This window comes from Coenobita brevimanus, chromosome 104 (genome assembly GCF_032717465.1).
Source record: "Coenobita brevimanus isolate Jiangsu-jjx chromosome 104, ASM3271746v2, whole genome shotgun sequence".
NCBI lineage: Eukaryota > Metazoa > Arthropoda > Malacostraca > Decapoda > Coenobitidae > Coenobita > Coenobita brevimanus.
The window spans coordinates 28,922,731-28,939,541 of NC_137057.1; the positions used below are offsets into that span (position 1 = coordinate 28,922,731).

Sequence of the window (16,811 nt, forward strand, 5' to 3'; positions counted from 1 at the left end):
CAAATTCAAAATCCATTTGTTTCGAGATGCCTGGACACACTAAGTTTGAGACTGGAGATCATAGGCAGTAGGAAAAACAGACAGAGGGAGACAGTTCCAGAGTTGACCTGTTCCATACAGGAAAGACTCGAAGTAGAGGTTAACTCTTGCATTAGAGAGTTCAACAAAAAAGGGATGAGAGTTTGTTGCTAGATGGGTGCTACGTGCCCGCCGGAGTGATGCAAGCAGACAGTTCAGAGGAGCAGTGACCACTGAAATAACAATAGAAAAGAGGTAAAGATGCAACAATGCGGCGAAGAGACAGAGGTTGAAGGGAGCCGGTAAGAGGAGGAGAGTTAATTAGATGAAAAGCCTTTGACTCCACCCTATTGAGAAGAGCTGTGTGTGGGGGGAGCCTCCCCACACATGATCTGTTGTACATTACACACGGGCGAATAAAACCCATGCATAAATTCAACAACTATGCAGGGATAAATAAAGCATCGGGTCGGCTTAGCACACCCAACCTCTTGTAGGCAGATTTTACAAGTGAGGTAATATGTTCTTTCCAAGATAATTCCCGAGAGAATAAAACTCCAAGTATGTTTATATATTATGCAAGATTCAGCTGAATATTATTAAAAATTAGTGGATACTCTTGTGGAAGATTTTGTTGAGTTGATAGATGAAAGAATTGAGAATTTATGCATTGAAAACGAGATTATTTTTAACCCAGTCAGAGATATAAGCCAAGTCAGACATTAGGTGTGCGATAGCCCCATCCCTTGTTTGCTGAAGCAACTGTTGAGATGGACGCTGCGAAAAGTGAATGGAAAAGTGTAGGATGGAATCATCAGTGTATGGGTGGATTGGGTTAGATGTACAGCTTAGAAGGCCATTGATAAAAAGAAGAGAGTTGGTGATAGGACAGAGTCCTTAGGAACACCACTGTTGAAAGATCTAGGAGAAGAACTGTGGCCGTCTACAGCAGCAGCTATAGAATGACCAGAAAGGAAGCTAGAGATGAAGGCACAGATAGAAGGATAGAAATCGTAACAGGGCAGTTTGGAAATTAAAGTTTTATGCCAGACTTGATCAAAAGCCTTTGAGATGTCAAGTACAATGGCAAAGCTTTCGCCGAAGTATCGAAAGGAGGATGACCAGGAGTCTGAAAGGTAGGTGAGAAGATCGTCAGTGGAGCGTCCCTGGCTGAACCCATCCTGACGATCAGAAAGAAGGTTGTAATAGGAGAGATGCTTTTATTTTTTTTTTCTTAGGAATAGACTCGAAAACTTTTGAAATACAGGATGCTAAATCAAGTGGGAGATAGTTAGAGGGCTGGGAATGGTCCCCCTCCTTTGGGACAGGCTGAGTGAGTGCAAGCTTCCAGCAAAAAAGAAAGGTGCAAGTGACAGACAAAGACAAAAGAATTTACCTGTGCAGTGTGCAAGCACAGAAGCACAGTTCTTGAGGACAACAGGAGGGACCCAGTCAGGCCCGCATATGTTGTTAGTACTGAGGCCTGTAATGGCATAAAATACTTCAGTTGAAGGAAGTCAGAGGGGGGAAAGAGCTGAAAGAACAGCACCGGAATCGTCTAAGGGGAACTGGAGGGGAAAGCCTGAACAAAGAGTTCTGCTTTGTCAGGAGAAGAAATAGCTACAGAGCCATCAGAGTGGAAAAGTGGAGGGAAGAATGATGAGGTCAAGTTGTTAGAAAGGTTTTGGGCAAGGTGCCAGAAGGATCGGGAAGAATTCGAGTTCGAGAGTTCAGAGCATTAAGTACAGATGAAAGTATTTCTTAGCAGAGAAAAGAACAGACTTAGCACGATTCCTGGTAGAAACATAATAAGAGATGAGATTCAGGGGTTGGCTGGCTCTGGTATCTTTTGTAGACCTTCTCCTTGTTGTGGACAGCAGTAGAACAAGTGTGATTAAACCAAATTTGTTTTGCATTAGTCAGAGGATATGAGAAATATATATATATATATATATATATATATATATATATATATATATATATATATATATATATATATATATATATATATAGGAGGTAGCCAAGAAAGGTCGACACACTCCCCATTTACTCATCCATTCAAACACATTCATTCGCATCTTAGCCCCAAAGGGGAGAACGGACAGATCCTCACCGCACCACACTGCACAAGGGTCAACTGTGCAATGCAATCAGTGTCATCCGCAGCAGGGCCCGACAGCAGAGCTGGTTACCCCTGCCACATCATAACAGATCCATCCCCTTACCCGCACCTGACCTGACTAGCTGATCAGACCAAATGTGGGAGAATATCCCCTCAGGGCTGCGTCATCACTTATTCATTCACAATTTCTCTCCATTTATTTCTGTCATGCACAGCCACTCTTCCTTGTTCAACAGACATCCCTCTCGCATCCAGAGCTCTCTTCACACTGTCCATCCATCCTATTCGTGGCCTTCCTCTCAGCCTTACACCTCTCACATCAGATCTAGTTATCTTTTTCACCAATCGCTCATTATCCATTCTCTCCATATGCCCAAACCATCGCAACACCCTCTGCTCACCTCTACCAGCCATCTCCCGAACAACTCCAGTTCTCCTTCGCACTTCATCATTTCGCTCTCGATCCATGCGCGTCACTCCACACATACTCCTCAGACACCTCATCTCCATTACATTCAAACTTTTCCTCTCTGCTAAACCCATATTCCATGTTTCAGCCCCATATAACGCAGTCGGTACCACAACACCCCATACAGTCTTCTCTTTACATCCATTCTAAGCAAACGATATCTAAACACTTTTTTCATTCCTCCCATCACCTTTCCTACTTCATTTATTCTAAACTTCACTTCTGCATCTATTCTTCCATCCACAGCAACATGTGACCCTAGATATTTAAAACACTCCACCTCCTCAAGCAACTCTCCATTGAAAACTATATTCATCCCCCTACCATCTACCAACCTCGTACACTTCATCACTTTACTCTTATTCTCATTTACTTTCAATTTCCTCCTTTCACACACCCTTCCAAACTCCTCTACCAACTGTCTCAATCTCTCCTCTGAATCAGCCACCAGTGCAGTATCATCTGCAAAACAGCAGCTGCTTCAGATTCCACTCTCCACCATCAACATTCACCAGACTCAGACCTTCACCTAAAACTCTTGCATTCACCTCCCTTACAACACCATCCATGTAAATAATAAACAATCAAGGTGACATCACACATTCTTGTCGCAGCCTCACTCTCACAGGAAACCAATCACTCACAGCATTTTCCACTCATACACACGCTCTACTATTTACATGAAAACTTTTCACCCCTTCTAGTAACCTACTATCAAGTCCATACAATCTTAAAACGGTCCACAAAGCCTCCCTATCAATTCTATCATACGCTTTCTCTAAATCCATGAATGCCCAAAACACATCCTTGCCTTTCGCTAAATACTTTTCACACACTTGTCTCACAGCAAACACCTGATCCACGCATCCCCTCCCTCTCCTAAAGCCACACTGCTCATCACCAATTACTCCCTCTGTACCCTCTCTAACTCTCATAATTAACACTCTACCATAAACCTTACCGACAACATTCAACAGACTTATACACGTAAAGTTAGTACATTCATACTTATCACCCTTGCCTTTATACAACTGGACCACACAAGCACTTGCCCAGTCAAATGGCACCATACCTTTCACAAAGCACACATTCAACAGTTTTACTAACCAGTCAACAATAGTCGCTCCACCACCCTTCAGGCAGCACACCCATCCATATCTGCAGCTTTCCCTGTTTTCATCTCCTTTACTGCCTTCTCCACTTCCTCCATCGTGATCAAACAATCATTCAACTCTCCCAACACATTTATTCCTTGCACCCTTCCATCCGCCACAATCTCAGCCACCCTTTCCTCCTCTACATTTAACAATCTTTCAAAATACTCTGCCCATCTCTTCTTACTGCAGCCATCTCAATTAACATCCTTCCATCCTCTGCTTTTACTCGTTTTTCCTTCCCAGACTCTCCCTTTCGCACCCTTTTCACCTCCTTCAAAAACATTTTCTTATTCTGTTGAAAATTCTGTCAGCCGCCTACCCCACCTCTCATCTGCTGCCACTTTAGCATCACGGACAGCCCTTCTCGCTCTATTCCTCTTTTCCTTATACCTTTCATATGACATCTCATCCTTCCTCTGCAGCCACACTTCAAATGCACGACTCTTCTCAGCCACAGCCATACTTACTTCCTCGCACCACCATTCACTTCCTTTTCTTACACCACCACCCACACGTCTCACACCACACACCTCTTCTGCATGCCCCACCACAGCACTCTTAAACAACTGCCATTCCTCCTCCACAGTGCCATTTTCCTGATCTTTCATTGCGTTCCACTCATCTTTCAATTTCTCCTGATACTCTATCTTTTTCTCTCTTTTATCCAACTAACTCACTTTCAAAACCTCCCTGCCACACCTAACCCTCCTTGCTCTCACCCATCTCTTACCTACTCTTAACTTTCCCTCCACCAGGTAGTGGTCAAACATACCTCCACCCTCCCCTCTCAGAACTCTCACATCCAACAATCTTCTTATTACATTCCTAGACACAACCACATAGTCCATCAAAGCTCTACCAACAACCCTTCCACCCTCCTGTCTCACCCATGTATGCTTATAAATATCTTTCTTCTCAAACAAAGTATTTCCAATCACCAACTCTCGCTCAACACACATCGCTATCATTCGTTCCCCATTATCATTTCTTGCAGGCACACCATGCATACCAACTACACCTTCAACTGCTACATTTCCCACTCTAGCATTCAGATCTCCCATCATTACCACATTCACATTCGCTCCAAAACTCTGCAGACACTCATCAATATCATTCCAGAAAGACTCTCTCTCTTCTTCATCCCTTTCACTACCAGGCCCATATGCACTCACAAACACCCACAACTCACATTCAAATTTCGCTTTCACCCATATCAGTCTCGATGACACCTCCTTCCAGTATATATATATATATATATATATATATATATATATTGTTACATAGCCTATGATTTCATCATCTTTTGTGTAATTAACGCACAGTATGCTGCATGTTTGATCACGAGCGTGTTCTGCCTCAGTCCCCCCCTTCTACCGTTATAGTAGAGTAAGTCGTCCTCTCTGTTGTCCAAAGCGGGATTGTCAACTCTTTGTCCCCATGGCTTCATTTGCGCGTCCTTATTACAAGTTGTATCAAGCTCTCCTGGCCCCTATATAATGAGCTCAGTCTCTGCATCATCGCCACTTAGATCTGCTCCTCATTTTGTTCACATCTCTGTCCTCCCCTGTACAGATATTATTATTGTGAGTGCTCAAGAAATCTCCAACCATCTAGCAGCTGTGTGTAATTTGAGTATAACTGTTGTTGCATTTTTTCTTGTACTGTATAGCATAAGTTTAATTTGTAGGCCTAGTGAAGTTTTTGTAATTCGTGTGGGGTTCTTTATGTCAGTCATTTTTGATAATAGTTTGTATCTGTAATTATTTATCTGCCATTCACTGAGTATTATCTGGTATCTCATTTTATCAGGGCTGACTTAGATAAATTTACTCTTGCTAATTTCGTGTTAATAGAGGCTATTGCAGTTAACCATATATTTAACCTGTTTTTGCCATTACATTATCCGTATGAGTCCTGAATGTTTTGTTGTTAATTTAAGCATTAAACTTTAACTTGTAATTTTACCTAACTCTTTTGTTTTGAACCTGGAACTTTACGGGACAGTAGTGACTCTTCGTATTCTCACTTAAAGTGTACATTATCTTTCTCTGTTCCGTAACATAAATTTGGCGACCTCATATCAGGATATTCAGGATATTATCATAAGGATATTGCTTGATATTTTGTGACTGTTACTTATTAATTATGTCTACTATTACTACACTTGATGAAGCCAAAGATTTTTTGTCAAATGTGCAAACAGTGTGTGATATAGAAAACAGAACAAAGAATGAACTTAAGCTTGTTGCTCAACAATTGGGAATTGCAGTTCACTCTCATCATTCTAAAGATCAAATTGTTGGCATAATTAATAAGAGCTTGTTTAATGTAACTCCTCCAAATGAGCAAACGCAGATTGAATTAGCTAAGTTACAGCTAGCCCTGCAGGAGGCTCGTGTGAAGGAAGCTGAATTTCAAGCACAGGCTAAGGAGGCTGAATTTCAGGCAAAAGCTAAGGAGGCTGAGTTTCACGCACAAGTTGAACTTGCTAGGATTTAGGCAGACCATGAGTATCGCATGAAACAAGGTGGAACTGGATCATCTAGCTCTGATGATTTTGATGTGGCTAAAAATGTTAAACTTGTCCCTCCTTTTAATGAATCTGATTTAACAAAGTATTTTCAGTTGTTTGAGAGGGTAGCTACAGGTTTTAATTGGCCAAAAAAGTGTTGGCCAGTACTCCTTCAAACTGTTCTCACCGGTAAAGCTTAAGTAACTTATGCATCTTTGCCTCAGGATCAATCTGATAATTATGACGTAGTTAAGAGCTTGATTCTTAAGGCCTATGAGCTTGTTCCTGAAGCTTATAGAGTAAAATTTAGGACAACTTACAAGCAAGATAAGCAATCCCATGTTGAGTATGCAAAAATCAAAGAAGATTTGTTGGAGCAGTGGTTAAATTCTAAGAATGTGGATTCTGATTTTGGTAAATTTAAGCAGATGATTTTGCTGGAGGATTTCAAAAGGTGTATTAGTAAAGATGTAAGCCTATATCTTGATGAGAAAAGAATAGATAATTTGTCTGATGCTGCAGTTTTAGCTGATGAGTATGTTCTCACTCACAAGAGATATTCTAGAGAAAAAGGGAAAGCTGAGAGTAAGTACGTTGCCTCTACTCAGAGTACAGGTAACAGGAAAGAGAATAAGGATGATGTTTCTCAGGAAGTAAATACCAGCTTCACCTCTAGATTTCAGAAAAGTAAATGTACTTATTGTAGTAAGCTTGGTCATACTACGGAGAAATGTTTCAGGAGACAGCGTGATGTGAACAAAAAGGAGTCTTTAAATATTCAGTCAATTGGTCTAGTGTCCACTCTTGAGAGTTCCCAGAATTCTTTAACTGAGTTAACTGAACCTGCTTTGAGGGGTAACTTAAATTCTCATGATGGAGCTCCTCTTTTGAGCAGTAACGTGGGTGACACTCTCAAGAGTTCATGTGCTAATTTCCTGTCTGATGGTTTTGTCAGTCCTCTGGACAGTAATGACAGGAAATCAGTTCAAATATATCATGATACAGGTGCTTGCCAATCCCTTATGCTGACCAGTGTTCTAGGCTCTAATGTTAATTCCTCTGATGAAACTGTAATCTTACAAGGTGTAGGGAATAATTACTTCTCCGTCCCTCTGTGCAGAGTGAATTTAGAGTCTGGTTTTGTTAATGGTTCTGTTATGGTTGGGTTGGTTGAGACACTCCCAATGTCAGGTGTAACTTTCTTACTTGGAAATGATATTGGTGGAAGTCAAGTGTGTCCAGCTCCTCAGTTGTCTAGTGAGCCAGTGGCTGTGTCCCTGGATTGTGATGTCCCTGATGTGTTCCCTGCATGTGCTGTCACTAGGGCTAAGTCTAAAGTTACTGGTGATTTAGAGGATAATGATGATGATGATGTTATCCTAGCTGACACTTTTCTTGCTAATTTGGACCACTCACCAGATGAGGCAGTACCCCGTAGTGTTGATAATTTGTCTCGTCAAGAGTTGGTTGAGTTGCAGGTTGCTGACTCTGAGTTGAAAGGTCTAGCTAACTCTGCTTACAGTGAAGAAGAGTCAGCCGGTGCTTCTACTTGTTATTATGTAAAGTCAGGAGTACTTATGAGGAAGTGGAGACCCCCAACAGCATCAGCCGACTGTGAATGGGAGGTTGTACATCAAGTTGTCATCCCTCGTGTTTGTAGGCAGGATATCATTAGAGTGGCTCATGATTCCAGTTTGGCAGGACACCTTGGAGTGAGGAAGACTGTGGCACGCATTTTGAAACACTTCTACTGGCCAGGTATCTTCAGGGATGTTTCCTGGTATTGTAAGTCTTGTCACACCTGTCAAGTTGTGGGGAAGTGTAATCAGACCGAAAAGGTTGCACCTCTAGTTCCCATTCCTCCTTTTGAGGCGCCTTTCACCCGTGTGTTGGTGGATATTGTGGGCCCTCTTCCTAAGACTTCTTCAGGATTTTCTTATGTGTTGACCCTGATTGATATGGCTACTCGTTATCCTGAAGCCATTCCACTTAGAAATATCTCAGCAAAGAACGTGGTTAAGGAAATGCTAGGGTTCTTCACAAAGTTTGGTCTGCCCAAGGAGGTACAGTCAGACCGAGGAAGTAATTTCATGTCAAACGTCTTCAAGCAGTCTCTGAAAGAGTTGGGCATCACCCAGATCACGTCTTCAGCTTACCATCCCCAGACCCAAGGAGCGTTGAAGAGATATCATCAAACACTCAAATCGATGCTCAAGAAATACTGTTTGGAACATCAGAAAGACTGGGATAAAGGTCTTCCATTCGTTGTGTTTGCTGCAAGAGAATCTCCAAATGAATCACTGGGCTTCTCACCTTTTGAACTACTGTTTGGCCATGAAGTAAGAGGACCCCTTAAGCTACTCAAGGAATGCTGGCTGTCGGAGGAAGATGACGTCAACCTGCTGGAGTATGTGATGAAGTTCAAAGAACGGCTGTCCACTGCTTTACAGCTGGCGAGAGAGAATTTAGGAGCTGCTCAGGAGAAGATGAAGACTTGGTATGATAAGAAGTCCAGGTTACGCCACTTTCAGCCAGGAGATCAGGTTTTGATTCTGCTACCAGTTCATGGGCAACCTCTTCAAGCCAAGTTTAGTGGCCCTTATTTCGTGGAGAAGAAACTCAGTGATGTCAACTATGTCATCGCCACACCAGATCGTAGAAAGAGCAAGCAACTATGTCACATCAACATGCTAAAGTTATATCACAGGCGGGACGAAAATAATCCAGTCTGCACTGTAGCTGTTCCACCCGAGTCTGCAAGTGAAGCTCTCCCATGCAGTATGAGTCTGAGTGATAGTTTGGGGAAGAATCCTGATATCATGAATGATCTCCAGACTAAGTTTTCTCATCTACCACCCAAGGAAAGGCAGGAGTTTTCGGCATTACTGCAGGGGTACCCGCAAGTGTTCCGTGCCACTCCAGGAAGAACTACTGTGTTGATGCATGATGTCGAGGTTGGAGACGCAAAGCCAATTAAATTGCCTCCTTACCGTGTGAACCCAGTGAACGTTCCTCTCATCCAGAAGGAGCTTGGCTACCTGTTGGACCACAAGATGATTGAGCCCTGTCAGAGCGAGTGGAGTTCTCCTGTCACTCTAGTCCCTAAGCCAGGTGGGTCACAGAGGCTTTGCATTGACTACAGACGTGTTAATCAGATAACTAAAACAGACACTTACCCTCTCCCTCGTGTGGAAGATTGCATAGACAAGATCGGAAAGGCTAGGTACATAAGTAAGTTTGATTTGTTAAAGGGATACTGGCAAGTACCTATGACTGAACGTGCTAGGGAGATCTCATGTTTTGTAACACTAGGAAAGGCTTTTGCATGTTCGGTAATGCCATATGGTATGAAAAATGCACCAGCCACATTTCAGAAGCTCATGAATGTTGTAACAGAGGGTTTGGCAGGGTGTGTTGTTTATATTGATGATGTATTAATCTTCAGTGACAACTGGAAAGATCACCTATGCTATGTCAGTAAATTTCTTGACCGTTTGGTTCATGCTAATCTTGTAGCTAATTTATCAAAGTGTGAGTTTCGTCAAGCTAAAGTTCAGTACCTTGGGTATGTAATTGGTGATGGACATGTTGCACCACCAGGAGCTAAGGTTCAGGTTATAAGTGATCTTCCCAGTCCTAAAAGTAGGAAAGAGCTACAAAGATTTTTGGGAATGGTAGGTTATTACAGGAGATTTGTTCTTAACTTTTCTATTCTTGTATCACCACTTACAGACCTACTGAAAAAGGGAGTTAAATTTGTCTGGACTGATAACTGTGAATCCTCTTTCAACAAACTTAAAGCTATTCTATTCAGTCAGCCAGTGCTCACTACTCCAAATTTTGCTAAGCCTTTTAAGATGGCTGTTGATGCAAGTGATACAGGAGCTGGGGCTGTTTTGCTGCAAGAGGATGATCAGGGTATTGAACATCCTGTATCTTATTACAGTAAGAAGTTCACTCCACCTCAAAAGAACTACTCCACTATTGAGAAAGAGCTTTTGGCCTTGATTTTGGGTTTGCAGCAGTTTTCATTTTATTTGTGTTCTGGTTTTGACCTCATAGTCATTTATACCGATCACAACCCACTGAAGTTCCTTAGTAAGTTTAAAGATAAAAATCAGAGATTGACAAGATGGAGTCTGCTTCTTCAGGAGTATTCATTAGACATACAACATGTCAAGGGGAAAGAAAATGTTATTGCAGATTGCTTATCTAGACTTTAGACAGATTGTTTTAGAGTAATAAGAAATTTCCTTTGTAAATTTCTTTTTTCTTTGTGGGGAGGTGTTACATAGCCTATGATTTCATCATCTTTTGTGTAATTAACGCACAGTATGCTGCATGTTTGATCACGAGCGTGTTCTGCCTCAGTCCCCCCCTTCTACCGTTATAGTAGAGTAAGTCGTCCTCTCTGTTGTCCAAAGCGGGATTGTCAACTCTTTGTCCCCATGGCTTCATTTGCGCGTCCTTATTACAAGTTGTATCAAGCTCTCCTGGCCCCTATATAATGAGCTCAGTCTCTGCATCATCGCCACTTAGATCTGCTCCTCATTTTGTTCACATCTCTGTCCTCCCCTGTACAGATATTATTATTGTGAGTGCTCAAGAAATCTCCAACCATCTAGCAGCTGTGTGTAATTTGAGTATAACTGTTGTTGCATTTTTTCTTGTACTGTATAGCATAAGTTTAATTTGTAGGCCTAGTGAAGTTTTTGTAATTCGTGTGGGGTTCTTTATGTCAGTCATTTTTGATAATAGTTTGTATCTGTAATTATTTATCTGCCATTCACTGAGTATTATCTGGTATCTCATTTTATCAGGGCTGACTTAGATAAATTTACTCTTGCTAATTTCGTGTTAATAGAGGCTATTGCAGTTAACCATATATTTAACCTGTTTTTGCCATTACATTATCCGTATGAGTCCTGAATGTTTTGTTGTTAATTTAAGCATTAAACTTTAACTTGTAATTTTACCTAACTCTTTTGTTTTGAACCTGGAACTTTACGGGACAGTAGTGACTCTTCGTATGCTCACTTAAAGTGTACATTATCTTTCTCTGTTCTGTAACAATATATATATATATATATATATATATATATATATATATATGTATATGTGTGTGTGTGTGTGTGTGTGTGTGTGTGTGTGTGTGTGTGCAAAGTTGGTCTATATTTGTAGTCATATTGCATGTTAATATTCTTCAGGGTCTTTTTTGTGCCTTTTTGAATTTGCATATTTGATATGGTTAAGTAGGATCCCAGCCTGGGCTATGGCACATCAATGTTCCTCTAATGAATTATTAGCAGACTGTTTTTAAACAATCTTTCTGCTCCCCAAAGGTAGTGCCTGCGATTGTTTTTAATGCATTGCATAATATAATAGAAGGGGCTACAAGAACAAAGTGAGCTATGGGGTATAAAGAGAAGTTCAGAATGACGATATAAAGATAGTTGAAAGAGAAATATAAAGAAAAACATGGAAGCCAGGTATGATACAAGAACAAAGTTTAAAATATAGGTGAAATAGTAGTCAAAAGTATACCAGAATATTAGAATTCAGATTCAGAATTCAGAAATGTTTATTGACAGAAATGCAAAAGCTATATATATTTTTACAAGCAACATAAAACAATGAAAATATCGCTAAAATATTAACATAACAGATCAGCAAAAAACATAAAACAAAAACTAGAAATAACAATTACAATTTCCTAGGAAAGTAGATTTAACACAATGATCATAATTACTGAAAAAGAATTATAATTAAAAAATTAAAAACCTTGATTCATTATTTTATTTTCCAAAATAAATTAGAATTTAAATATCAAATACAGTTACAAAAGCCCACGATTTAAAAAAAATCATATCCATGAGATTAGGAACTGAAAGAACATACAGAAATCGTGTATACCAAGATTTAAAACACAAACACATTTACTGAACACCAAGAATTTCAACAACAAACGCAACTGTGAACAAATCCGGAATTAATAACAAGTACTAAAGGTATCAGAATTAAATTATAATAGTTACGAACATATATTACACATTTTACTCAGTATTTAGAAAACAAAAGCTTTTTACAATCATCACTAACTTAACCCGTGGATTGCGAGCTACAGCTCAGGCTGGGAAGCGTCGCTTTGCGAGCCACAGCTCAGGCTGTGCTGGTCTTGCATCACCGTGAACAACTCGACCCCTACACAAACTTACGCATGGGGCTACGCAAAGACAGAGAGAAAGAGAGTTTTTTATTTTACCAGATGATGCCCTGGATGTTTATCTTCAAGTTTATAATAAACAATAAAAAAAAATGGATTTTTTTTTTAATTTTTCACAACTCCCGTACGTAAACTTACGCATGGCCCTACGCAAAGACAGAGAGAGAGAGATTATTTTTAATCACCAGATGATGTCCTGGATGTTTATCTTCTTTTATAATAAACAAAACTAAAAAAAAAAGAAACTTTTTCCCTTTGTTTTTTGTGCACCAAGGGGTGGGATTAAAAAATAAAAGTAATTGTGCAATCCTCGGGATAATACAGGAACTACGATTTACAAACAACGAAAAATACTAAAGACATCGTAATTAGTGCAGTAGATGTGTAGTTTCTCCCCGTGCATTCAGACAAAACATGGAAGCTGCACACCAAATCCTGTGGTATGTATGTTGAAATTGTTGAAACACATGTACTCACTTTGTGCAATTTCTGATTACTTTTATTTTTGGGAGAGGGATAACACCAAAAAGATACTGTAAAGGTTATACTCCCCAAATATCGCATAACAGATTAGAGCCCACTACATGTACAATCATTTCACAAGTTTCTAGAGCTATTTATTTTCCTGACGAGGGCTGAATCCCCCCCCCCCCCGGAAAATCACGGTTGGAAATCCGCATAAAGTAGTTGAGCTTTCCAGTAACCAAACTAACGCACCTGGAAAATTTCATTCGATTCTATCTCCTATTTCGGTCATTTTTATAACTTTTTATATTACTTAATACAAGGGTATCAGAGACGTACTTGCCCACCATTTTCTCTTTCTGAGAACGTTTGATTTGATGAGTAGGCTAACCTCCCATAAAATATTGATTGAAAAATGGTATACAACGGAAGATCTTCCCAGTAGCCAAACGAACTCACCTGGTAAGTCTTATTCATATATCTGCCTTATTTCTGACCTTTTAAAATTATTTCAGTTGGGACTGATCCCCCAAGAATCATGGGGGGAGAGTCAACCTCCCAGTTATCGATGTGCAGTTTCTTTTCGTACATTCAGGGAAAACATGGAAACCGCACTCCATGTCCTGCAATATGTATGATGATGTTGAAATCCATGTGCTCACTTTCCCCTGTTTCTGATCGTTTAAATTTTTGAGAGGGGGCTGTCTCCTGCAAGAATCACAAGGGGTTCACTATCTCCAAATACATCATTACGGATGAGAGTTCATTGCACAATATGTACTAAGATATCAAAACCATATCTGCCCTCTTTTCACATTTTGAGAGTTGAAATTTTTAGGGTGGGCGACCCCCTCTCACCTAATTTAAAAGTCGGAGTTCGTAGGCTATCCAGTGCAATCATCTCAGTAACCAAAAGAACTCACATGAGAAGTTTTATTCAAGTATTCACTCATTTCTGCTCGTTTATATTTTTGGAAAAGGGCTGACTTCCCAAGAATTATTAGTTGTGCCATGCCACCCATATATTGCATTACAGATGAGAGTCCATTGTACAGCATGTAGTAAGGTATCACAGTCATAATCTGCCCTTCCTCCTCTATTTTTAATCCTTTCTAAGTTTTAGAGAGGGGGTCTACCTCCCTAAAATATTATTTTTTAATGTAATGAACGACATTATCAAGTAACCAGCCAAACTGAAAAGACCGGTTTAATTGAAATCCAGCTGCTTACTTTCCCTTATTCCTGATCATTATTATTTTTGGAAGAGGGGCCTGCCATCAAGAATCATTAGGTGGGTCATGTTCCCCCAAAATCACTTTACAGATAAGAATCCATTATAAAACATATGCAATACATCAAAGCCATATTTGCCTGCCTTTATTTTTTTTTTTTCTGCAATTTTTTATATTTGGCTACAGGGGCAGAACTCCCAATACATCATGGTTAGAAAATTGTATATACTGGACGACTTTTGCACAAACCTAACAAACTTACCTGGGAAGTTTCATTCAGATCCATCCAGTGGCCTAGAAGGAGTTAGAGCACACACACACACACACACACACACACACACACACACACACACACACACACACACACACACACACACAGCCTGAATATTGTGCTTCAGTATAGGGTGCCCTGCCGAAACCGATGCCATCCTACTTTGCAGGATTGATAAAGGAAGTATACACTCTTAAAACACATTAGAATTCAGAATTCATAAACAGACAGAATTATACCTGCAAAAGAACATGCAAAACTCAGAATAAGTACTGGACACCCTCCAAAAAAAAGTATCGGCACCTTTGAGTACGATGGTCGTGAAAACGAGCAACTTCCGCAGATACACATGAGTCTATAAATGTGTTACCTCAAAACATATACCGCTCAGTATATGAATATTTTTGGAATTTTGAGTTCTAATAATTACCAAAGATAATATCTGCACTTATAATTACAGGATGCCCCAATCCATGTTTCAGAATGATACCTGCTGTAAGAGTGTCGATACTTTTCTGGGAGGGTGTACATATGATATCAATTATAAGCAATCAGAATTGCTAACGAAACCAGAAAGTCTGATGTAATGCATTACATCCTGGAGCCATTCAAAGATGGTGTTACTTCACCCCGGTCTGTCTGAGCAGATCCGACAATCTTAGGTATGCATCTGCTTCCGTGGGACTCTCCAACAGATGCAGTGCTGTATGGACAACATGAAGGGTTTCGGCGTCTCTTAGGCTGCGGCCACACAGAACGCAACGAGCGGGGCGACTTGAGCGGGGAGGGATAAGGCGACACGATAAGACACACTAAATCCTATGCGGGTGGCCACACTGAATGAGCGGGGAGGTTTGTCGCCCCACTCATCCTCCACGCTCGTCCATACGCGATATGCAGCATGTCCCAAGACTCGCGCATTGCCTAGCGACACCCCCACTCCCCGGGCATTTACATCATCATTCAGTCGTGCTGGTACTGCACGTTGGGGAGGTTCGGTTCTGGTAATTATGTATACTGAACACCTTATTGGAGCCGTGTACCACAGGAGAGCTGTATGGAATCCAAATGATCCACTCCACAAAAATACTGGAATGTTGAAGAAACACTGGGAAGATGTCTGTGAATAACTGCATACAAATGGTAAATTATAATTGAGCAATATTTTGTCATACGATTGCTTAAGTGACGTTTGTTCCACCATTGTTATAAAACCTATCAAAGACCATTAATGTCTAAAATTCATATTAGTATTTAGTGCCCTATTTCTTTTGTTAAACCGTAGGGTTAAAACCAATAAACAGATAAGTGTATACACTACATGTATGTGTATATGTATACATGTAATGAACATCGACAATTTTATTATTTATCAATACATAAATCTGTGAAAAATGATTCAGTAGATAGTGAATTGTCCCGCGGATATTTCACTATAGGCATGCTTCTGACTATGTCACCCGCGAGGTCGCTGCTTGCTATTTGGACACGCATCGCGTTGACGCTCACCTCACCGCTCATTGCTCGACGCTACCTCCCTGCTCGTCCCATTCGGTGTGGCTGTATCCCCATGGTAGCCAGTGCCTAATCTTGGTCGGACCAGAGTCCTTCCAACGTCAAAATGAAAGGAAATATGATGTTTGACTTCTGGGTGGACGCCGCAGCTGCTACACCCACAGTGCATAACGTAACGAAGTGTAAGTTCCTCGTCAACGTCATATTAGAGTAAATACACAAGACAGAATATGTAAATATTCATAATTACTATAAAACCTTGAAGTTATACTGTAATCAGTTAAACATAGTAATGAAGCCTGAATAAATAAAACATAATTACTTTAACAAAGTGTAGGTAATACAATAAACCAAAATGAAAACGAATTCACTATTTTAACAATGTTATGGAAAGAGAAAAGAACGTGAGAATCAATAAATTTTGCTGTTAATCAATTGCATGATGTAACAGACTCACAGGCAAGCTCAGGTTTCTTATTGGTCATGTTTGCACCCTTCAGCTTTTTGTGCCCAGTCTTCATTTTTCTACATTTCCATTTCTGTATTTCTAGATTATTCTTCTCTTTCCTCTGTTTTACCTTGAGTATTTGGTTGATGTGATTTTTAAAAAGGTTTTTTATTTGTAATGCCTTTCCCTTCCTCCACACTCCGCCACCAGTGTTTTTGTTTAATATCAGCCACCAACAGCTGCTACCATAATTTTTACCCACTTGCAACAGTTTTTATCACAAATTCTTTTCCCACACTCCACGTACATCCAGCAGTTGTATTGCCTTTTCTACACAGTTCTAGCAATTAAATTACCAGCTCAACGGAACTGGTTAAGT

The 16,811-nt window shown here is 40.3% G+C and overlaps 1 protein-coding gene across 1 annotated transcript in view; it reads right to left on the bottom strand.

The window, feature by feature from the left end:
- LOC145416060 (hemicentin-1-like) overlaps positions 1-16,505 on the bottom strand; it is a 66,854-nt gene extending 50,349 nt beyond the window's left edge. The window contains exon 1 of the mRNA XM_080285157.1: positions 16,442-16,505. Coding sequence (XP_080141283.1) covers positions 16,442-16,505 — 64 coding nt within the window. The remainder of the gene's footprint in view (positions 1-16,441) is intronic.
- Between the last annotated feature and the right edge of the window lie 306 nt (positions 16,506-16,811).